Source organism: Pararge aegeria, chromosome 20, assembly GCF_905163445.1.
Source record: "Pararge aegeria chromosome 20, ilParAegt1.1, whole genome shotgun sequence".
In the NCBI taxonomy this organism is placed as follows: domain Eukaryota; kingdom Metazoa; phylum Arthropoda; class Insecta; order Lepidoptera; family Nymphalidae; genus Pararge; species Pararge aegeria.
Window position 1 is genome coordinate 15424481 of NC_053199.1, and position 23082 is coordinate 15447562.

The following is a 23082-nucleotide window of genomic DNA, read 5'->3' on the forward strand; positions in this document are numbered from 1 at the left end:
CAAATTTCCCTTTCCGGGAATCGAACCGAAACCTCCTACTTTTTTTTTAAATCAGCGGGGAAATGCGTCGACGTACAATACTATTTCGGAAGTAGAAAAAAAATTCATAGCGCTCAATGTTGCGCCAGGGAGGTCGTCGATAAAGCCGTACGGTACCGTAATAATTTAAAATGACATTGTGAGATGGTAATAACAAAAAAAAACACCAGGCTAAGTTTGTTGTGGGCTTCTTCTTAGACCAGGACGCGTTTGGAACCCTCGTAGCTTTAGTGTTAAGTTTACGAATGTGGTTATCACCATCATCTCACTATCGTTTAATTCTTATGTACGCATCAAAAGTGCCACCTATGGGCAGTGGCGTGCATAGAGGGTATGCACAGGGTATGCAGATGAATTAAAATGAAGAAAATCTCCGATAAGAGTTAAGGATAGGCATAGTAAGAGTTATAGAAAGCCTACCCTTAAGTATTTATAGCTCTTACTGGGGATTTTCTTCATTTTATATAATCTGCATACCCTGTGCATACCCTCTATGCACGCCACTGCCTATGGGCCTACTTGAATAAAGATATTTTTGACTTTGACTTTGACTTTGGTACCTTCAGCTGGTGCAGGATGTCGAGCCGCACCCGGGGCGTGGCGGTGGCGGTGAGCGCCATGATGGTGGTGCTCGGGAACCGGTCCCGCAGCATGTGCAACCGCTTGTAGTCGGGCCGGAAGTCGTGGCCCCACTGCGACACGCAGTGCGCTTCGTCCACCACGAACCTGCAAACCGTTTAGTTGGTACTAGTAGAATCGTTGTGATTTCAAACCGGATGCAAAGGAAAAAACGACAGGTAAGAGACACAAATACAAAAATGTATTGGATTCAGCCGGCGAGAGAATGAGATAGAACACATGTGTTTAATGCATGTGTTTGCACCTGCGTATTAAAAAATTTTAGCATAAGTGTGTCGATTGTTGATGTATTTTTATTTGTGTCAAAATTTTCATCTCGTTGATAAATTAATTTTAAAATTATGCCAAAAACTCAAGTTAAAAAAAACCGCGCACGCACTGCACTACGGCGTTATATTGTATTGCTTTGTGTTATAATAATTACTGAAGGGAAATTAGAACCGCTGTGATTTTAAACTCGATGTAAGGCAATGTTTCACAATCAAGAAAGAGACAGATTTAGAGACAACACATGTATGGGAAGGAATGAGATAGAATACATTAAACATTTTGTTTCGTATTTAAGTTACCAAAGAAACCGAGTTTCTAGATGAAGAAACAAACACATATATGTATAAGACAGAGTTATATAGAAAACATTATAATTATTTTTTAACTATTCTAGTAACCATGGAAACTAAATAATAAACCTTACATTTATCCTGATAGCTCTGATACTCTACATCTACCTCAATCTCTCGTAGGCTACTTTACAGAAGTTACACTTCTGCCGTGTGCAAATAAATGGTACAGGATTTTTCTTTTTAATTTTCTGTCTGTAAATAGAGGTAAACTAATTACTTTCTACTGCTAAATAGTATGAAGTGACTAACGGTTTGTTCGAGCGCCACTACTAAAGTGGAGTGGTTTTTGACGCTTCAATATAAGTTTACACGGCTTCCGTGCGTTCTTAATTCTGTGGCTGTGGGTATTACCTCGCCAGCTTGTCCCTGCGGTACAGCATGTCTAGCATCTCCTGCAACTTGGGCGAGCCGCTGACCTTCTCCGGGGTGACGTACAGCAGCTTGATGAGCGGTTCCTTCATGCACAGCTTGTGGTACACCTCGTCGGTTTCCGCCAGGCTTATGCTGCCGGAGAGGTGTGCGGCCGGTATCTGTAGCAACAACACACGAAGGGGTACTGGCCGGACTGATGAACGGGGGTAGTGCAAAGGGCTAGCTCACCACCAATAAACACTAAGGGTGCCTTTCCACCAGCTATGCTGCGAAGATGTGAAATCTACGCTACTAAAATATGTGACTGTTTCCACCGATACTAAGCTATGTAACTGTGCGAGGACGATGCGCTATGAAGATGCGCCCCCGCAAAGTAGGAGGCGCATCTCGAGCTATGCGATGTATCGATAGTAGGAAAGCGGTGAGGGCGGCGCAGTGAGGGGAGAGACATAGGTCCACCACTCGCAACGGCCCATAGCAGGCATCCGTAGCACGCATCTTTCCATATAAAAACATACATAACGACTGCCGACTGGCGCAGTGGGCAGCGACCCTGCTTTCTGAGTCCAAGGCCGTGGGTTCGATTCCCACAACTGAAAAATGTTTGTGTGATGAGCATTAAGTGTTTTTCAGTGTCTGGGTGTTTATATGTATTTTCTAAGTATTTATGTATATATAATTCATAAAAATATTCATCAGTCATCTTAGTACCCATAACGCAAGCTACGCTTACTTTGGGGCTAGGTGGCGATGTGTGTATTGTCGTAGTATATTTATTATTATTATTATTATTATTATTATTATATCTTAGTTGAATCCGTTTCCACCAGGGCTAAGCTATGTGAACCAATGAATATGATTGGTGGATATCAAACACATCCATAGCACATCTCTGGTAGAAAAGCAACCTAATACTGTAATATACATTGCAGGAGGAGACTCGTGTAGGTAATGGGTGGATATGCCTCACTAATAATTTTAATGATTTGAAATAGTATTTGTATAATTTTAAATCTTATTTATTGCACCACCTACCTCTTGTCTATGTTTTTTCCTTTTACGCCGTTGGTTGCCTGGAAGAAATCGCTATGTAGCGATAAGGCCACCAAATTGTACTCTCTAGATATGTATTTATATCTCTGTAACTACTTTTTTTCTTTGGTGTACAATAAAAGTGTATTGATTCATTCATTTACACATGTATGTACGTAAATTATTGTTTTAACTTTTTCCTGTTTTTCTGTTGCCATGGTTGTCACCGCGTATATTTATGTCAAATTTATACAGCTTTCAATTTAAAAGAATTGATCTCAGGCAAAAGAAGTGAAAATAATTAAAATTATATAATCCTAATTCTAAATTCATTTATTTCAAGTAGTATACTTTACCCCACAAGAGAATTCTGTACTTTTCGCAGACGATATGCAGATATCACTAATTTATGTCATTTTTTAGTTTTGGAGTAGAAACTTTTGGAGTGCCATATTCGGATTGAACCAACCGCGAAAAGGAAATGTACGGGAGCCATGGAGATATGCTCGACAGTAACGATAGAATGATCTTCCTCTTAGCTGGTGTAGGTCCAACCATGAATTATGAATTATGAATCGTTGGAAGTTATCTGTATTGCCCTCATTCGTGCCCTTCCAGCTTCCATTTTCCCCAGTACCTACAATATGAATACCTACCTTCAAATCAAGAGTGAATATGCATCTTCTAGGCAAGCGCGCCTTAGGCTGCATCATCAGTTACCATCAGGTGTGATTGCAGTCAAACGCTCGTCTATAAACATTTAAAAAAATCTTCGATAGCGCGATGTAGATTCTTGTGGCGCCATCTAGTTAGATTTCCGCGTCAAGGCCGCAAATTAATTGGACACGACGATAATTGGTCATCGCAACTAATCCGAATATTCCATCCCTTATATGATATATGAACGAGGGAAACTTACGTCGAGAGACAGCAGTTTGTTGACTTGATCCAAGATGAGCGATTTGAGCGGCGATATGACGATGGTGACGCCGGGGGTCAGCAGAGCTGGTAGCTGGTAGCACAAGGACTTGCCTGCAACATCAACGAAACGGTTGTGACGAATGGAGCCTTCCGAACCGGTGGTAGAATCACTACAAACAGACTGACTTAATAAACGAGGCCGACTTGAAATAAATGAAAGTGGAATTTTTTAATTTTTAATTTTGGAGCATTTGGGCGTATTTATTAACCACGACTATCATGGTGGCATCCATTAATAACATGAGGTGATATTGGCGACTTTTCCACCCTCCCCCCTCTCGCCCTCTGGTGAGATGTGAGATGTCGTGAGATTCTGCTCGACCCCCCTTCCCCTGGTGAGATGTCGTGAGATTTAGCTCCAACCCCCTTTCCCTGGTGAGATTTAGCAAAACCTCTCCTCCCCTCTGGTAAGATGTCGAGAGATTTTGCTCGCTCGATAGATTTGCGGAGTAATGTGCGTTTTTAATTTATGCAATTAAATATCGCTTGTTAGTATGGCTTCTCCTGAGGCTTTCCCCTAATGTACTGTGGGAAGTTTACCAATCCACTTGGCCAGCGTGATTGAAAGAACAACACAGGTTTTTGGTTGTATCTTCATTAATTGTATCAGAGTATCTGTCATATATGACAGGCAGAGTATTTTTCGTTTGACGACATTAGACAGATACCCGTCACAAAACTAATTATTTTTCGTTGGATTTGGATTTTGACACTGGATTTAGAATTGAACCGTGCAAATATTACTACAGAGAGAATTACGACGAAGCATATTATTGTCGTTTCATTTCTGAGTCAAGGCAAGTTTATTATATGATGGACCATAGTGCAACACGCAGCGTGTGGATACAAATGCAAACGAAGAAGCGGGCGACAGCTTGTCTTATTATACAAAAAGGTTTATTTAAAGAAACATACCGCCGCCAGTGGGCATAAGCACGAAACAGTCGTGGCCGAGTAGAGTCGCGTTGATCACTTGCAGCTGATTGGGCCTGAAAGTTTTGAGACCAAACTTTTCTTTGAAGGTCTCCATCATGGGGACGGAATGAGGGTACTGGAATCCGTCAAATTCACCTACGAATAAAAATAAGTAAAAAGTTTATGTCGATAAATAAACGTAAATACATTTAATAAACAATTTATCGTATAGGCGAAATAATATTTGATGTGTAGGCGATGTGTCTACAAAAAAACGTTTTACCAAGTCTTAGGTGATACATGCCTAGGAATCTCCTTAGATCACCACTGGCATAAATGTAAACTAGTAAACTGGCACAAGAATCTTAAGTTAAAGATTCTCCTAACTTGTTTAATCAAATCTACATAAAAGTCCCGTGCCGTATTACCAGATGGCATTTGCAAATTACTATTCTATGACCTATATCATTTTATACTGCGCAAGTTTTAATCCTTACTGATATTACAAATGCGATAATATCTATCAAACAAATAAAATTAAAATTTTCTTTTGAAAAATGCAACCATTTCATCAGTATTTTCTTACGACGTTGTCACGTTCAACTATCGTCAGTAAGCCGACTTTACAGACAACCAATTTTTTTTTTTAAATCTTACTGGGCTGTTATGTCAACTTTTTGTTATTATTTTAAAGCAAAGCATACTATAAACAGATTATAATGATTCCATGCCTGTTATTCCATCGTTCTGCGTGCCTGTGTGAAAGTTGCCCATTCCTTCGTACTTGCTACTCTCCGCAACCGTTTGATCTCCTAAATTAACCTCCTCTGTTCCTTTGGCTGAACAAACGACGTTGTCATCAAAATCTGCCGGATTATATATGGGGAACCCTGAAAATAAATTTGCTGAATTTCTAATGATTGACAAATAATTCAAGATAACGTCCTAAAAAAACAACCAATCGACGTGATTTTTGGCACAGAGAATGTTGAAAGGACATAGAGTAACATAGGCTATTTAAAGTGTACAGAATAATTTACAAAGGGTAAAAATGCAGGGCACAGATATTGTATTAATAAGAAATACCTTCATCATCAATGAGGAGTTGAGCGTTTTTCGAACAAACATTACTTGTGCCCGGAATAGAGTCATCAACAGTTACCGCACTTTCATCGTACGTTTCGGGAAAAATATCAGTATCGTCGTCCAAGTTTATGGGCACCTGGTAATTATCTAAAAGTAACAAAATTTTAAAAATTACAAACGCTTTAAAAAACATACGAGTTAACGTGGCTAAAGTAAGCGTTTGTGTGTAATTGCATGAAAATATAAAACGAGGGAAACTCGCTGTAACATTGCTACACTCCTGGAATGAATCATGTCCCAGGGACAGCTAATGTAGAAACAAGATTCTCCCATCCGCCCAGAAACTCACCTATATCCTCAGAATCTTCGTTCGGACTACTTTTTTGTATCTCATCTTCATTGAGTTGTACCGGTGAACAATTACTGATCAATGGAGCTTGGAAGTGCACAGAACTGCTAGGTAGCGGCGAATACTTCGCCGATGTCTCGAAACGCAAAGGCTGCAATCTCTCCGATGCGTTTTTCACTCTCTCTATTGTATTTGAAGGCACTTGTATAGAATCACTAGAATTATTAGAATCGTCAATAGTTGATCTTGATGGTCTCTTGAATACAAATTTTCCTTTACCCTTTTTAGTATCAGATACATCTAACTCCGTGTCCGAATTAGCTGGAGTAACTGTGTTTTTTTGCAAAGCACCATTGCAAGGCGACAGTGTATTATTAAGTAGTGATATTTTTTTAGCTACACTCTCTGTATATATTGTTTTTTTTGATTGAGGTTTATTAAGTGACATCGTATCCGGAGTAGATGTGTTCGGATGATTTAGTTCTCTTACATCTATGGTTTTTTTATTTGTAATGTTATCTTTACTATATTTGGTATTAAAATCATCATCACCTTCATCATCATAAAATGTTGACATATCTTGTGTTTTCTGACTATCATCAATATTAACAAGCTGAGCATCTGAATTACAATTATTTTTATGTTTATCCCTTTTATTGTTAGCATTACTTCGTAAAAGTGATTTGAGTTTAACCTTCAAATGGTTCATTTTGCTATACGTGTTTTTATCGTAACCGGGAAATTTCTCTTTAATAACATTAGGTATTCTATTGAAGGCGTCGCTAATTTTTTCTAGTAATTCAATGTACATTTTACTACAATCTTCTAATTCTTCGGCAGAAAATTTCCTTTCCTAAGACAAAAGATTAAATTTACTTCTCTGTCTACGATTGTGTTTTATTTGTGTGTGATACAGTGTTTATCTGTATATTATAAGTAAGTATGTATGTATGTTATTCATAATTCATCAGTCATCTTATTACCTACCAATAACACAAGCTACGCTTACTTTGGGGCTAGATGGCGATTTGTTTAATGTCGTATTATATTTATTGATATTTATATTTACTGTAGTGGTTTATTCAGACATTTCCAGGGCTTTGTCAGAGACGGGAAAAATAATTGCAAGGTAGGACACTAAGTATATTGCCCTAATATCAAAAACATTATTTCTTACAAAGCAATGTTCATGCAAATTGTTTTATTTGTTGCGAAAATTGGAATATATATCCAGCATGACCATATATATCTTGTGAATATCTATGACTTTGCAAACCATCTTTTAAGATCTACATTAGAGCTTTATCAAATTTATATTTAACCATACTTCAGTCCAGACCGCCCCGAAATAGTTTAATAACTACCAATTGTTATCATTAGCTGTACATTAAGGCACTGTAGTTGCATTATACAGGTATATAGCACTTACTCTATCTTGCTTCTTCAAAAGACGGTGTTGTGATATTCTCGATAGAAATCCAGATATGGAACTATCTAAATGCAAATTCTTCAATGGGTCCTTGTCTTTGGGACTAGACTTTTTAGGAGTTTTAAGAAAGTTTACTTCTGATGTATTCGAGTCACTTTTAGACGGACTTGGTGAGGAATTTATTGTCAAGGAAATATTTGTTCTGGGTGGTGTTCTGGAATTTCCTCTGAATGCTGTGGCTTCAGCCATTTCATCCTAAAATGAGGAAAATGTAATTGCTTTTAATTTTTTATACAAAGATAAATTAATGCAAAAAAAGTTTTTATACTTATTTAGACTATCATACGTTTGACCCTAAAAATAAACTGTCTTTCCCCTCATCATGTCTGCTCTCAGTGTGAAAAGGGTTTGGAAGGGGTTTGTCCACCACATGCTCGCTGACCAAGTGCGGATTGGAAGACTTAACATACCTTTGAGAACAATACGGAAAACTCTAAGGCATACAGGGTTCACAATGTTTTCCTTCACCATTGAAACAAGTGATATTTTAATTACTTAAAACGCACATAACTTAAAAAAGTTATAGGTGCCTGCCAGTCCAATGAAATTGAAGGTAATGTCCTAACCACTGAGCTATCACCGCTTCACTTTACGCTTAGCTTTACTTTACAAGCTTATAAATGTATCACTAACATCGCAATACACCAATGTAATTTGTGTAAGCATCAAAATTATTCTCTATAAGTCTACTTTAGACCATCCTACCCTGGCGCAGCGGTGAGCGCTGTAGTTTTAGGTGGGAGGTCCCGGGTTTGATCGCCAACGGGGACCATTTGGAAATTTAGAATTGCTGTATTTTTTCTGGTCTGATCGGATGGGAGGCCGTGCTGGTTACAACCCTAGATACAAAGACGTGCTGCCAAGCGATTTATTGTTCCGGTACGAAGTCGCGTAGAAACCAATAGGTACCAGGTTAGCCCATTACCATTTTAGACTGCATCATCAAAGTTATGAATTTCTGTCTTCAAACATAGGGCTTAAAAAATATAATCAACCTGGTTGCTTTTTCAGAATTTCGGCAGCTGTTCAACATAAGAAAAAGAAATAAAACTACTGAACAACAATAACTCACCACATCCATAGCATCAAACAAATCATCGCTATCACTCTGATTAATTCTGTTATCGCTTTTGATTGATTCCACTTGTTTATTTGGAGTGCTCGTTGGATAAGATATCTCAGCTGATTCTAGTCGATCCTTATCTCTGGAGCTCTAATAATAAGATTTTGGAATAATATAAAGTTCATTGTAAGTAATGCTATCTTATTACCTGCACTGCTAACAAGGGCAAAAGACATTTTTCTAATCGGGGAAAAGACAACATTGTATCTTCTTCCACAGCTTTATCAACAGCATGGGTGACCAGATAGAAATCAAAAAATAAATGGGGGTAAATTTCTCCCATTCTCTTTTGCCATGGATGCAGTAGCACTTGTCAGGGGATATAATTAAGCATTTGATTTTTAACTCTTGCCTATGCTAGCAGTGCTGTAGTTACGTCTTATTTTATACTTATATATAAAGCTGAATAGTTTGTTTGTTTGCTTGAACACAATGATCTCAGTACTGGTCCTATTTGAAAAATTAGTTAAATGTTGGATAGCCTATTTATCGAGGAAGGCTATATATCGTCACGCTTAGACCAATAGAGGCATAGCACCAATAAAGAATGTTTCAAACTCAAGGGTTTTTTCCTTTTGAGAGCTTCCATGGGAACGCTGAGTAAATGGTTAGTTTTGATAAAATCATATAATAAAAAGTTGTTTCCCTTGTCTATCTTTTAAGGTTGACTTATATGCGGACAAAACCGCAAGGATAAATTTTTTTTTCTCTTTATTGCATAACTATTTATATATTTGTATAATTTTTAAATCTTATTTATTGCACCACCTACATCTTTTCTATGTTTTTTCCTTTTACGCCATTGGTTGCCTGGAAGAAATCGCTATGTAGCGATAAGGCCACCAAATTGTACTCTCTTGATATGTATTTATATCTTTGTAACCACTTTTTTTTCTTTGGTGTACAATAAAAGTGTATTCATTCATTCATTCAACTTAAAGCATACTCACAGTAAGTGACTTCTGTTGCCCAGTTGTAAAACTTCCTTTAAATGGTGGTGTGACTGGAACATATAAAGTAAGTTGCTAATAATGAGCACAGGCTTCAGACAAAGCATAACACTGCATTATTTTTATTTTACACTGATTGATTTAAATTCAATTTGTTTCTTCAAGATGTAGTTTGATTTGCTTTCAAAAAGTTTAGATCTTACTCTTCTTATAGAAACTTTTGTTATTATAAACAATTACATATTAGGTAATTTACTATAGGTAATTTTTTAAATAGAAAAAAATAAGTTAAATAAATAAAAACAAATTATATAAAAAGATATTTAGTTGTTTTTATTATGAACAGAAACACACTTAACAATAAAGAGTAATGGAAAGTTTGTTTACATAATAATATAATTATCAAACCTTCAAATGGGTATGGGTGGCATGGGTATCCTCTCAGAGTGAGAAGGGTTTGAGGCAGTAGTCCACCACACTAAGTGCGGATAAGTAGACTTTAAATGCCTTTGAGAATGTTATATGTACAGCTACTTACATGTCGAACTTGATGATTTTGATTTAAAAACAAATTTTGACCGCTTTTCCGTGCTTTGATTAAGGCGGTCGCCATTTCTGTAAATTTATTATAGAAGTTTCAACACTGAAATAGTAGTAAAATGTTAGTTACATGCCCTTGTTCAATCAATAACTAGGGCAAGTTTAGAACCATTTAAAGTTCTGGTGTTAACCATATTGATCACTGCAGGATAACATGGAGAGAAAAGTTACTTAGAAGCTTTGCAAGATGTTAACTCTAGGGTAGAAGGATAGTCGTCTTAAGGTCGCCACTTCCGAGATAATTTGGTTTCGAAACCACAATAATATTAAACTAAAAGCTTGTAGCCTTTTTTAAAATATATTATTGAGTTATTATGTTATAATGATCACCACACACAAGTTCGCAATAAGCTATGCAATCGTCAATTTTTAAGTTTTGAATAATTTTAAAATTGTTGGTACCCAGATACTAGTTTTGAATCTTGGTTAGACTTTTTAATGAAGTCATTGATCGAACTTTGTCTGCTGAGAGTTAAATTCTTCTTTGACGCCATAATTATACACAAACTTATGCGTTCCAAATAATTTATTGTTAAATTATTTGCAGTCCCGCTGAAATAAAATGTGACATAAAACGGCAGAACGGCAGAACAAAAAGTAAATAATCGAAAAAATCACACAGATTAGTAACTATTGGCGGAGACACAATAACAAGATCAATTTTTTTTAATTTATTTAACGACCATGGGTTCAAGTTCTTTAACGCCTTTCTAAATATATTACAATTAATCTTCAATATAATATAAAATAATTATCATTATAATATTAATATAAAAATTGTTAGGATTCAGTTAGGTAAGGTAAAACGAATAACTAAAATCTTACAATTGTTCTACACTATTACAAATAAAATCAAAAATAGGCTTAAAATATAAAGTATTAAGGCTTTAATTTGGCAGGGAACAAATCACTCAGTATCACTGTACCACCATATCACAGTAAATATATTTCGTAATTTATATTCATCAATTATTCTTTAGAAACAATTTTTGGTATATTACCATTGTAATTTGTAGTGTAGTAACTACACTACAAATTACAATGGTAATATACTACACTGTAGTTATAGTCTGTAGTTATTGATACCTACCCAAGGTTATGGAGGGTAGAGGTAAGGAGAGTCATCTTATATGGGAGAAAAGTTGAAAAAGTGTCCAGTGTATGCGCTAAATAACAGTTCAAAAATCCTCCACAATGGCGCTGGTGGATGCACAGGATATGGTATGAATGTAGCAATCGTAGATGAATTGAAGTATGCCGAGTTAAAAACTTTAATGTCATTATCGACTAAAGTAGTAAATTATTGAGAATTTCAACAACTTACGTTGTACAAAATATTGTGGTAAATATAACCTTACTTCCTTGTATCTCCATACTTCCTTGTTTATTTTTCAAGCCTACTCTAACAATATTTATATTTGGCGCTTCTTTTAAGAGTTACCCTGATGCAAATGTGGCGCCATCCTAATTTAATACATTTTGACGACACTTTTTCATATACACAGATGACTCTCCTTACCTCTAACCTCCATACCCAAGGTGTTTCTAATTACAAATAAGTTTTATTTTGTTTACTTGTAAGTTTTAGCCCATGTTTTTTTTTTATAAATTAGTATCTCATGTTCCCACAAACAATATTTTAATCATAATTGTGTTCTTCAGAAAAATTTACTACACAAATGGAGCCGCCGCCAGGTCGTCGGTTTATTGACGGTTGTATTGTATTCAATGGCCTAAGATCCATATTTTATTCCGGTCAGACGCTGGAGGGTAAAGTGAACTTTGAACTAAATTCACCATTACATATTTTTGGTAAGTAAAAAAAAAAAGTAAGACGGTAAATAATTGATATTTCAGAGCTATTTGAAATGATCACACGAGTTATATTTCCCTATTGGACACAGGCCTACTCTCATTAAGGAGAGAGAGTTGTGGAGTTACTAGCCTACCGACAGGTACGCCGCTACTCAATTTAGCTCCGGTATAATTCAGAATTGAAACCCATTAAGAGAATGTATTTAATAAAACTGCCATACTGCATCATCACTTACTACTAGGTCTTTTTTTTTACTACAAGTTAGCTCTTAATCTCACCTGGTGGTAAGCGATGATGCAGTTTAAGTAGGTAGCGGGTGAACCTGTTAGGCAGTATCATAGTCATACCTAATTGGTTTCTATGCAACATTGCACCTGAAAACTAAATTGCTTAGAGCTCCATTTTTGTAGATAGGGTGGTAATTAGGGTCCCACCAGACCAGACCAGAGAAAATTCAGAAGTTATAAATTCCCAAATTGCCTTTGACTTTCCCAAATTGCATTTGCCAGGAATCATACCCGCAACATCCTACTTAAATATATGTATTTATAATAGATTCCAATTGGAAATATTTATTGATAAAACACAAATAAGATGACATTTTCTAAAAATGAATCGCAGCTAGATATATTTATCGCCCCCGAAACCCCCTGTATACTAAATTTCATAAAAAATTTGGAGCTAATTCTGAGATTCCAATTATATAATATAATAAATAATATATGTATACAAGTATTGCTTGTCTAAAGATATAATATTATGGATTCATATTAATTATTAGAACTGTAGGGGGCTGACGATAGCAACTTATTACTATTGATGACAACAATTATATGATCAAAACCCTTTTATGGGGACTGCTAACATGTTAAATTCTTTTTACTAGTTTTGATTGATCCTGATATGTTAACAAATCTGCAGCTATAGATGCAGTTTTCCTTGGCCAAGGAAATGTGGAATGGACAGAGGTGCAAGTTGAAACATATGGGCATGTAAGGAGGGACAAGAACTTGAAATATGTTGGCAGAGAGGAGTACTTCAACTATGCCCAACGGCTTTCTCAAGGTAAACGAAAACTCTGGCCCAATTTTTGGAATTTACTGCAATTCTCCTTTTTACAGTTAAGCTCTTTTGTCTTCAATGGTATGATATGGCCTCCATTAAAAATCAAAAAGTAAATAGGCATCTTCTTTGGATATCTCTCTCTACCAAGAGAAATAAGACTAAATCTCTAAACATCTTCAAATTGTAGTATTAGTATGTAATGTAATGTATATCAATTATTTATTTTTAAATTGAATGTTGCACTATCCTGTTATCCATACTAAACATGCTTTATCAACCAAAGGTTGTCTGGAGGATATTGCTTCAAGCGATAAGGCCTCTGCCGCCTTTGCGCATATATACTTATTTACCTTTTGTTTTGTTCAATTTGTTTTTTTTTCTGTATGTGCAATAAAGCTTTCTATCTATCTATCTTCTTGGGTGCAGTACTTATATTCCAAATTTGGCTGCAATGTCTTCCCAGACTTCCCAATCTACGTAAAAGCCTTCTGTAATATTTCCAAACATTTGGCTGTATAGTGAAAATTGGCTCAGAGGGCCTTATGTACTAGTGTTACTACTTATGTTATTTTACTCCTATACCGATATACAAATGAATTTGCTACAACTGTGAATGATTCCAGGTCCATCTGTGCTGCAAGCTGGTTCACATTCCATACCATTCTCATATTCAATACCTTATACATGCCCGTCATCCTTTAAGGGGGAGAAGGGCCAAGTGACATACACTGTGGCAGTGTACATAATACACCAGGATGGTGTGACAAAAGAGATAATAGAGACAGAGTTCAATGTCATTGATCCCTTGAATTTGAACACTGGTAGCCCTGATATTAAGGTAATATTCTTTGTTCCTATATATAAATCTATATATGTTAGTCTTCTATATGAGACTATATCACTAAACTCCTACAAAATGACCTATTTTGAATTTTTTTTTGGTATGTTTGATAGGGTCCATAGTCCACATCGTGATAGCCTAGTGGTTAAGGCTTCAGCCTCTTTAATTAGGCGGGGGGGCGGAGTTTGGAGCCACCTCTAACTTTCTGAGTTATGTTTGTTTTTAATTTAAAAGCAATTAAAATATCGTTTAACATTTAATGATGAAAGTGAAGGAAAAACCTGCCTGCCTGGGAGTTCTCCTTTTAGTTTACCTTTTCAAAGACGTGAGAAGTCTACCAATCCACACTAGGCCAGCATGGTGGACTATAACCTAAACCCTTCTCATCCTGAGAGGAAATCTGTGGGTTGGTAATGGATTGATAATGATAAAAATAGGTCTGAACTCTCCTTTTCCCCTGTTTTGCTTTGGCAAGTGGACAGTAACTTTGAGTGAAGTACTAAGTAACTTTGAGGATATAATCAGTGGATACAATATTTGTCGCCCGCCTAAGCTAGCCGTGCAGAGTGAGTGACTAATCGCAGTTTGGACTTGTGGACATTGAAATTTTAAATCCCTTTCCCACTTCTGAACACAATCTTCAGAAGTGGGATATTAATGACAAGAACCTCTCAACAGAATCCGCTGGTGATGGAGTTCGACCAGGTGATGAGCTGCCAGTGTTTCTGTGCGTCAAATCCCCTGAGCGTGACAGTGCGGCTGCCGGCGCAGGGCGTGTGCCCCGGGCAGGTGGTTCCCGTCACCGTGAGCGTGCGCAACCGCACCAGCGTCGAGCTCGTCAAGATCGTCTTCGCCATCACGAGCGTGAGTGACGGACAACACCAATAGCAACGGCCGATTGTCGCAGTCGGCAGCGACCCTGCTTTCTGAGTCCAACTTGTGGTTTCGATTCCCACAACTGGAAAATGTTTGTGTAATGAGCATGAATGTTTTTCAAAATTGGGTGTTTATATGTATGAGTATAACTAAAGCCTGTAAAGTATTATTTCGGTTTTCATTCACACATTGTATATAATCCCATATCCCGATGCAGATGAAGGTAATGGTGTGTTATATTTACAGAATATTGTTTTTATTTCGGGATATCGATCTAGAACTTTAAAAGTTCGAATAAAATCATGAATAATTTATTCGTGAATGAATTATTATTGCGAAAAATTTTTAATTCGAATAATTATCTAGATAACAATTTATTCGAATAGTGCCCAACTCTGATTGCAATCAACGGCTAACGTAACGTAACGGATTAAACAAAAATGGTTTGACTTCCAGCGGGAGAGGTACCGCAGCCAGCAGCCCCCGTCGGAGTACGAGCCCCCCGAGGAGGTGCTCACAACGCTGAAGAGGGGCCCCGTGCTCGCCCACACCACCCGCGACTTCGTGTTCCAGCTGGCCGTGCCCGACTTCCTCCCGCCCAACATGGACCAGTGCAACATCATTGACATCGGATACTTCTTCAAGGTGGGCGTGGATAAGTGTGCTCAGCAGGACTAGCACAGGCAAAAATTATATCCCCCCACAAGGGATATAATTAACGTGTCCACCTGTTAAAGCACGGGAACATAGAATAGGAGAAGTTTATCCCCGTTTATTTATTCATAAGACACACCAGCAATTAACTACATTCATAAAAAAAAAAAAATATGTATTAGAATTATAAATTCTGTCTAGTGCCATTACAATAATCAGTTATAGGTGTAAAAAGAATTATCGTTGCTATCTCCGGTCAAAATATAAAAAAAAAAAGGAATTGAAAACATAAATTCGTATTTAACTATAGATTATTCAAATTCAAATTCAAATTCATTTATTTCAAGTAGGCCTACTTTATAAGCACTTTTGAAACGTCAAGTATGCATGTTTGTGTGACTCTACCACCGGTTCGGAAAGCAGATTCTACCGAGAAGAGCCGGCAAGAAACTCAGTAGTTGCTCTTTTCCAACATCAACATTTACAATCATTTTGCTATCTTGCGGGAGATGAGAGCGAGGCTGGCTGCTTCCATTCTACCTTGTCATTGAGGAATTCATCAAATGTATAGTAACCTCGCTGTACTAGATGCGTTTTTACACATTTTTTAAATGTATGCATTGGTAGGTCAAGAATTTCCTTAGGAATCATGTTGTAAAAGCGTATACTCAACCCCACAAAGGAGTTCTGCACCTTTCGCAGACGATATGCAGGTATCACTAATTTATGACCGTTTCTGGTAAGTCGATTGTTAATTTCAGCTTTTGATTTATAAAGAGTAATATTTTGCCTCACAAAGACTATATTATTATAAATGTATTGCGAAGCTACTGTAAGAATACCTATTTGTTTAAATTTTTCACGAAGCGATTCGCGTGATCCAAGTTTATATATTGATCGTACGGCTCTTTTCTGTAGTATAAATATACTTTCAATATCTGCAGCTTTTCCCCACAGCAAGATCCCATAGGACATAATACTGTGAAAGTATGCGAAATAAACAAGCCTAGCTGTTTCAACATCGGTAAGCTGTCTAATTTTCCTGATTGCATATGCAGCTGAGCTGAGTTTACTCGCTAGGCTTTCTATATGGGTACCCCACTGTAGCTTACAATCTAAGGTCACTCCTAGAAAAACAGTGGAGTTTTCTATTTCAAGTGTTTCTCCATTTATTATGATGTTTTTATCAATTTTTTTTACGTTAGGCAAAACAAATTCCAAACACTTAGTTTTTTTTGCATTTAAAAGTAAGTTATTAACAGTAAACCAGTCTGACACATGTGACAAAGCACGGTTTACGTCGTCAAAATTATCTTTGTTTCTATCAGTCTTAAAAATGAGAGATGTATCATCTGCGAACAGTACAATCTCACAAGTGCCCCTGACATGGTGTGGCAGATCATTTATATACACCAGAAACAATAAGGGACCCAAAATTGAGCCTTGTGGGACACCCATTAAGGCAGATGATCCCTTAGACTTTATGTCTTTTACGCATACCCTTTGAACTCTATTACTTAGATAAGAGGCAATTAAATTGAGTGCAACGTTTTTGATGCCATAGTGGCTTAGTTTTAATAACAACGTTTTGTGTTCAACGCAATCGAATGCTTTGGACAGATCACAGAAAACACCAATGGCATTCTGCGAACGTTCCCAGGCATCGTAAATATGCTTTATGAGTCTTGCGCCTGCATCCGTTGTACTACGACCTTTAGTGAAGCCGTACTGCTCCGGATGAAGTAAGTTATGTACATTAAAATGATTTAAAAGTTGATAAAGTATAATTTTTTCAAAGACCTTACTAAGAGTTGGCAAGATTGAAATAGGCCTGTAATTGTTAAGGTCATTTTTATGACCGGATTTAAAAAGGGGTATTAATTTACTACATTTCATTAGGTTCGGAAAAATACCCATATCAACACATTCATTAAAAATTACAGCTAGATAAGGGGCAATAACGTCAATAATGTTAGAAATGACCATCACCGACATACCCCACAGATCACTGGTTTTTTTCAACTTTAATAACCTGAAATTCTTTACAATATCTATTGCAGATATATGTTTAAAATTAAATAAAACATTGCACTCTTTAACATTATCTCTCAATATACGCTGAGCTGCTATTGGTGAAGAGCTTAGAGAATCCGTTAACAAAATGGGAACATTCTGAAAGAAGTTTTCGAAAGTATTAGCAACCTCCCTGTCAGACGTCACTTTATTGTTATCAACAATAAGTTCAAAATCCACATCACGAGATTTAGTTTTTCCTGACTCGTAATTAACTATTTTCCAGGTTGTTTGTATTTTGTTATCAGATTTCATTATACTATATTTAATGTGTAGCGATTTCGCATTAGTGCAAACATTCTTAAATATTTTAGAGTATTTTTTTACGTGTTCTACGAAAGTTGGAGTATGATTAAATTGTTTTTCATCATACAGCTCATACAACTTCTCCCTACTTTTATATATACCTACAGTAGCCCAGTCACTAAATTTTAATTTATTACTGACATTGATGTGCTTAAAGTTGAATACTCTATTAAATTCGTTGTTTATAGTATTAAATAGTGCACTATAAAGACTGTCCGGATGAAAATGTTCGCACGCAATACCAGGGATTTTCGCAGTAATTTCACATTTGAATCGCATTAATTTAGTCTTAGTTATTGGCCTACACTTTATAATTTGTCTGCTTTTATTGATAGTATTTAAAACAGTAATAAGTTGACCACAATGATCTGACCTTAAATTATTAATTATTCTTTTATCTAAAATGTCACAATTGAAAAAAATATTATCTAAGCAGGATGCTGAAGTTGCAGTTACTCTAGTAGGTTCACTAAAAGTGTGACACAAATTAAAACATTTAAATAAGTTAAGCAATCTAGCAGTTGTTGCATTTTCTAGTAAAATGTCGACATTGAAATCGCCACATACAATTACTTTTTTAGTAGAAAGACACAAACGCTTTAGTACATCCTCCATGACATTCTCGAAATCGCTAAAATCACCTGAAGGGGGTCGGTAAACACTCACTATTATAAATCGCTCCAGCTCCACACAAGACAGTTCTGCAATGCGTTCAACAGAAAGACCAACTATGTCTTTTCGTTCTTTACAAATTATATTATTACGTACAAAAATTAAAGATCCACCGTGAATTGCAGTCCTTCTGAAGAACGCACTTGACAATATAAAGTTATCGATGTTTACTGCTACTTGTGTACCAGTGAGCCAGTGCTCAGTTATACACAGAATATGTACATTGAGTTTCTCCACAAACAGCTCTATTTCTAATTCTTTGCCGGTGAAGCTCTGTATATTTTGGTGTACAATGTTCATATGGCAGAGCTCCTCCGTTGTCTTATTAACTAGTTTAAATCATTATTATATTTCTTAATAGTACTAGCGCAAGTACTAGGGTCAGTAATAGAAATAGAAGTACTTGAAGTACAATTTGTAAAAGTGTCAATAGACTTTGTTACAACAGTTGTAACAGTATCATTTAAATTATAAGCTAGTAAAAACGCTATCTGCTGCTTACACTTTTTAGGCAGATACAATTTATCTCTTGTCATTACAAATGATGACGTGAATTTATTAATGTCAAAATAAAAAATTGCGTCGCTATGACGGTATGTCAAATTATAGATTAATAAGTTTAATTTATAAATATGTTCATTTTGTTTTGAGTTTAGAGTGCCACAATAAGGAAAGGCACACATTACAAACTTACATTTAGTTTTGTTATTTAAAAGCAGTAATTTTTCAATGCATCTTATAATCTGATGCTTTTTGACATTTAAACTGTCCCCTAACAATAAGACAACATTTGTATGCCTATCTAGATTTTTTTCATTTAGGCTATTAATGACACAATCAAAACTAGCCCCCGGTGAACATATATTTGTCACTGAGTGGTTTAGGTAACAATTCATAATAGGACCTAAACCTCTACCTATTTTGTCAGATATTACTATACTTTGTTTTTTAGGTTTAGCGGATAAAGTAGAATTTAAGGATACAGGAACATGTGTTGCATTTCCAGACCTCTCTGGGCAAATATCCAAATTGTCAGTGAATATATTACTACAGTCTTGACTAGGTATAGGTATGTCATGAGTACATTGACATTTATTTGTTAAAGACTCAAAACGAGCCATATTATACGTTCCTAGGGCTAACAACTCATCAGCTGCCTGGATTTGCTCATGGATCTGCTTTTGTGACAGCTCATATTTGGAAGTGACAGTTGTCAAGGAATCTTCCAACTGTTTAATTTGATCATTCAAGTTTTGGACATCTGTATCATATTTTGCTGTTGTTTTTTGTAGTGAGAAACAATAGCTTTATTAAAAATAAATAAAAATTCATATTTATAATATTATTAAAAATAATAATATAAATATGAATTAAGCTATTAATAAATAAATAAATAAATAAATATACTACGACAATACACACATCGCCATCTAGCCCCAATTTAAGCGTAACTTGTGTTATGGGTACTAAGATGACTGATGAATATTTTTTATATATAATATACATAAATACTTAGAATATACATATAAACACCCAGACACTGAACAACATTCATGCTCATCACACAAACATTTTCCAGTTGTGGGAATCGAACCCACGGCCTTGGACTCAGAAAGCAGGGTCGCTGCAAATTGCTCCAATCGGCCGCTATTAAACAGATTGATTAGTAATATTAAATTTAAATTAAAATTTATAATTAAGATTATTTATATTTAATTTACATACAATTTTCTTCCTTAAACTTTCGAGGGTATCGTGAAAGATATCAATGTCAGGGTCGGCCAGGTTGTTGTAACTATTTACTAGACAATGAATTGGAGCGAATCTGCCTAGATTACTTTTTGAAAAAAATATTACACATATATTATATGGATATTATTTGAATGAATGAATACACTTTTATTGTACACCACAGAGAAAATTTACAGAGATACAAATACAACAGCACAATAAGGTAGAACGTACAATTTGGCGGCCTTATCGCTACATAGCGATCTCTTCCAGGCAACCAAAGGCATACAAGAAAATGTTATAAGAAATAAGTAGGTGGTACAACAAACATAATTAAATATTAGGATTTAAAACTAAATTAACATAAAAAAACATAAAACATAGTATATACTAAACATAACATATTAAAGATATGTACAAAAATATAAAATATATTCCATACATATAACCATACAAATACGCTACTATAAATGCTTAATTAAAAAATGAATAAAAAAAATAAATACAATAAAAGAACCCTCAAAAATATGTAGAAAACGAAATAAACAAAAAATAATACAGTGATGATTCTCAAAACTGTTTGTGTGATGAACATGAATGTACTTCAGTGTCCGGGTGTTTATTTATATATCATAAGTATATTTTTTTTCATAGAACCCATAACACAAGCTACGCTTACTTTGGGGCTAGGTGGCGATGTGTGTATTGTCGTGGTATATTTGTTTATTCATCATCATCCTGATATCAACCCATTATCGGCCCACTACAGGGCACGGATCTTCACCCACAATGAAGAGGGGTTAAGACCATAGCCCACCAGGCTGGCCCAGTGCGGATTGGTGGACTCCACACACCTTTGAGGACAGTTTCAGGCATTTAGGTTTCCTCACGATGGTTTCCTTCACAATTGAAGCAAGTGATATATTAATATCACATAACTTAAAAAAGTTAGAGCTGGGACTGGGACGTATTGGGATTCGAACTCGGCCCCCCGAAAGTGAAGTCGAAGTCCTACCCACTGGGCTATCACCGCTTCCAGTACAAATACTCATTAATCTATTAAGATCGTGACATTCCCAGATTCGATTTCAATACGCAAAGTTAAAATTTGTAATTTTCGCATTCTGGGATTTATCTTTTATATAAATGAGGGAAAGTAACCCTAACACCTGAAAGAAATATCAGTATAAATTAGTATTTAAAAATTAAACTACGCGACCTTGCAGAAAAAAAATATGTACGAACCAATATTTCTAAACTCGCCTTTGGTTGCCTGGAAGAGATCTTTATGTAGCGATAAGGCCGCCAAATTATACCTTCATCCTTATCTTTCTGTTATATTTGCATTTTTTTTTCTATGTCGTTTACAATAAAGGAGTTTTCAATCATTCATATTTCTTCATTAATTTTCAGGTAAAAATAAAACTCTCCGGTTGCAACGAAGACATGGAAGATGAAGCGGAGATATGCATCGGCTTGGTACCCCTTGGTGAAAGCCTCGACCTCAAGAATCACCCCATGGCTGATAAGCTACCCATCGGCCCCATACCGGACCCCAACAACCAAGCCAACGTAGCCCCCATAAATCAAACATTTGTCCCCAACCAAAACACGGTACATCGCTTTCCGTCCCCAATACCGTATCCCTTAAACGATAAATCTAATCACGGTTCGAAAAACAGTCTGGTCGGCTCATATGAAATCGGTTTTCGGACGCAGAACGTTAATACGAGTGAAAATCGTACTTTACCCTACCCAGTCGCGGGTTACCCTTACCCCGGTTTACCCCAGGGCCAAAGTCCGCCTTACCCCACACCGCAACCTTCCGCGCCTCCGCCATATTAAAACCGGGTGTAATTATTATATTTATATTATATTTTATAGAGCTTTGGTATTTTACAATTTATACTGTTGCATTATGATATATTTGATTTTTGTTTTCAAAGCTGATCGCACATTTGTGTTTCGTGGTAAAGTAACATAAAATGCTGGTATGAGTAGTTTCGTAGGTATGGGTCGTAAATAAAACGATATATGGTTGGTGACTAAAAAAAATATTACATTACCCCACTTGTGGGTATAATAAAGTGAAAGTCCGAACATATTAGAAAGATTTATTCAAATCTCGTTTCTTGTCTTTTGTTGATCAATACGAGAACCCAAGCGAATTCGCCTTAGCTAGCCGTCGATCGGGCTGTACAAGACATAATATGTGCAATCAGCTTTACTATACAACTAACGTATTTCTAAGCGATGGAAGTCCACTGTAGGGTTTTCATAATTCACAATTTACGTATTTAGCATTATTGACCGCTGTGGCCTTAATATTCACTATAATAAATGCTATTTTTCATTCATTTCATTAGCATGTGAACTCTTTGTGTTGGCATGTGAACTATTTACTATTTGTATGCTAGCTGAACACCATCTTCATCTTTTGACGACCTCCCTGGCGCAACGGTGAGCGCTGTGAATTTAAGTAGGAGGTCCCGGGTTCGATTCCCGGCACGGCAATGCTTGCAGTCGGAGGCTTAGGCCGTGGCTAGTTACCACCCTACAGACAAAGACGTGCCGCTAAGTGATTTCGTGTTCCGGTGCGATGTCGTGTAGAAACCGATTAGGGGTATGACTACCATACTCCCTAACAGGTTAGCCCGCTACCATCGTAGACTGCATCATCACTTACCACCAGGTGAGATTGCAGTCAAGGGTTAACTTCTAGAGGAATAAAAAAAAATCTATATTTAGAAAACTGTACCACGACTGACTGACTGACAGCACACAGGCTAAACCGCTAAAGACAAACATGCGTTTTGGGCGACATACGTTACTGCAATATAAACCGAAAGA

The 23082-nt window shown here is 36.3% G+C and overlaps 2 protein-coding genes across 3 annotated transcripts in view; one reads left to right on the forward strand and one right to left on the reverse strand.

Moving 5' to 3' along the window:
* LOC120632602 (Bloom syndrome protein homolog) overlaps positions 1-10800 on the reverse strand; it is a 28522-nt gene extending 17722 nt beyond the window's left edge. Inside the window, exons 1-12 of the mRNA XM_039902531.1 lie at positions 10601-10800; positions 10137-10213; positions 9599-9651; positions 8598-8738; positions 7466-7720; positions 6037-6889; positions 5688-5834; positions 5333-5491; positions 4602-4757; positions 3625-3737; positions 1653-1831; positions 600-765 (exon numbers count right to left, since the gene is read on the reverse strand). Coding sequence (XP_039758465.1) covers positions 600-765; positions 1653-1831; positions 3625-3737; positions 4602-4757; positions 5333-5491; positions 5688-5834; positions 6037-6889; positions 7466-7720; positions 8598-8738; positions 9599-9651; positions 10137-10213; positions 10601-10692 — 2391 coding nt within the window. The 5' untranslated portion in view covers positions 10693-10800. The remainder of the gene's footprint in view (positions 1-599; positions 766-1652; positions 1832-3624; positions 3738-4601; positions 4758-5332; positions 5492-5687; positions 5835-6036; positions 6890-7465; positions 7721-8597; positions 8739-9598; positions 9652-10136; positions 10214-10600) is intronic.
* Positions 10801-11729: 929 nt separating this feature from the next.
* Positions 11730-22731, forward strand: LOC120632767 (arrestin domain-containing protein 2-like). 2 transcript variants are annotated; one of them, XM_039902764.1, is made up of 7 exons: positions 11730-11775; positions 11861-12010; positions 12936-13079; positions 13703-13917; positions 14599-14784; positions 15253-15441; positions 21646-22731. In XM_039902764.1, the coding sequence occupies exons 2-7, from the start codon at positions 11878-11880 to the stop codon at positions 22075-22077; spliced, it is 1299 nt and encodes a 432-aa protein (XP_039758698.1). In that variant the 5' UTR covers positions 11730-11775; positions 11861-11877; the 3' UTR covers positions 22078-22731. The 2 variants fall into 2 exon arrangements, with proteins under 2 accessions (XP_039758698.1, XP_039758697.1); XM_039902763.1 differs by lacking the exon at positions 11730-11775 and having other exon boundaries at positions 11802-12010.
* The last annotated feature ends 351 nt before the right edge of the window (positions 22732-23082 follow it).

Excerpts from the sequence above, each read along its gene's own strand:
- LOC120632767 (XM_039902764.1), top strand. The coding sequence starts at position 11,878 with ATGGAGCCGCCGCCAGGTCGTCGGTTTATTGACGGTTGTATTGTATTC. Across the intron at positions 12,011-12,935 it reads TTCACCATTACATATTTTTG|CTATAGATGCAGTTTTCCTT; the intron begins GTAAGTAAAAAA and ends ACAAATCTGCAG. Across the intron at positions 13,918-14,598 it reads CTGGTAGCCCTGATATTAAG|AATCCGCTGGTGATGGAGTT; the intron begins GTAATATTCTTT and ends ACCTCTCAACAG.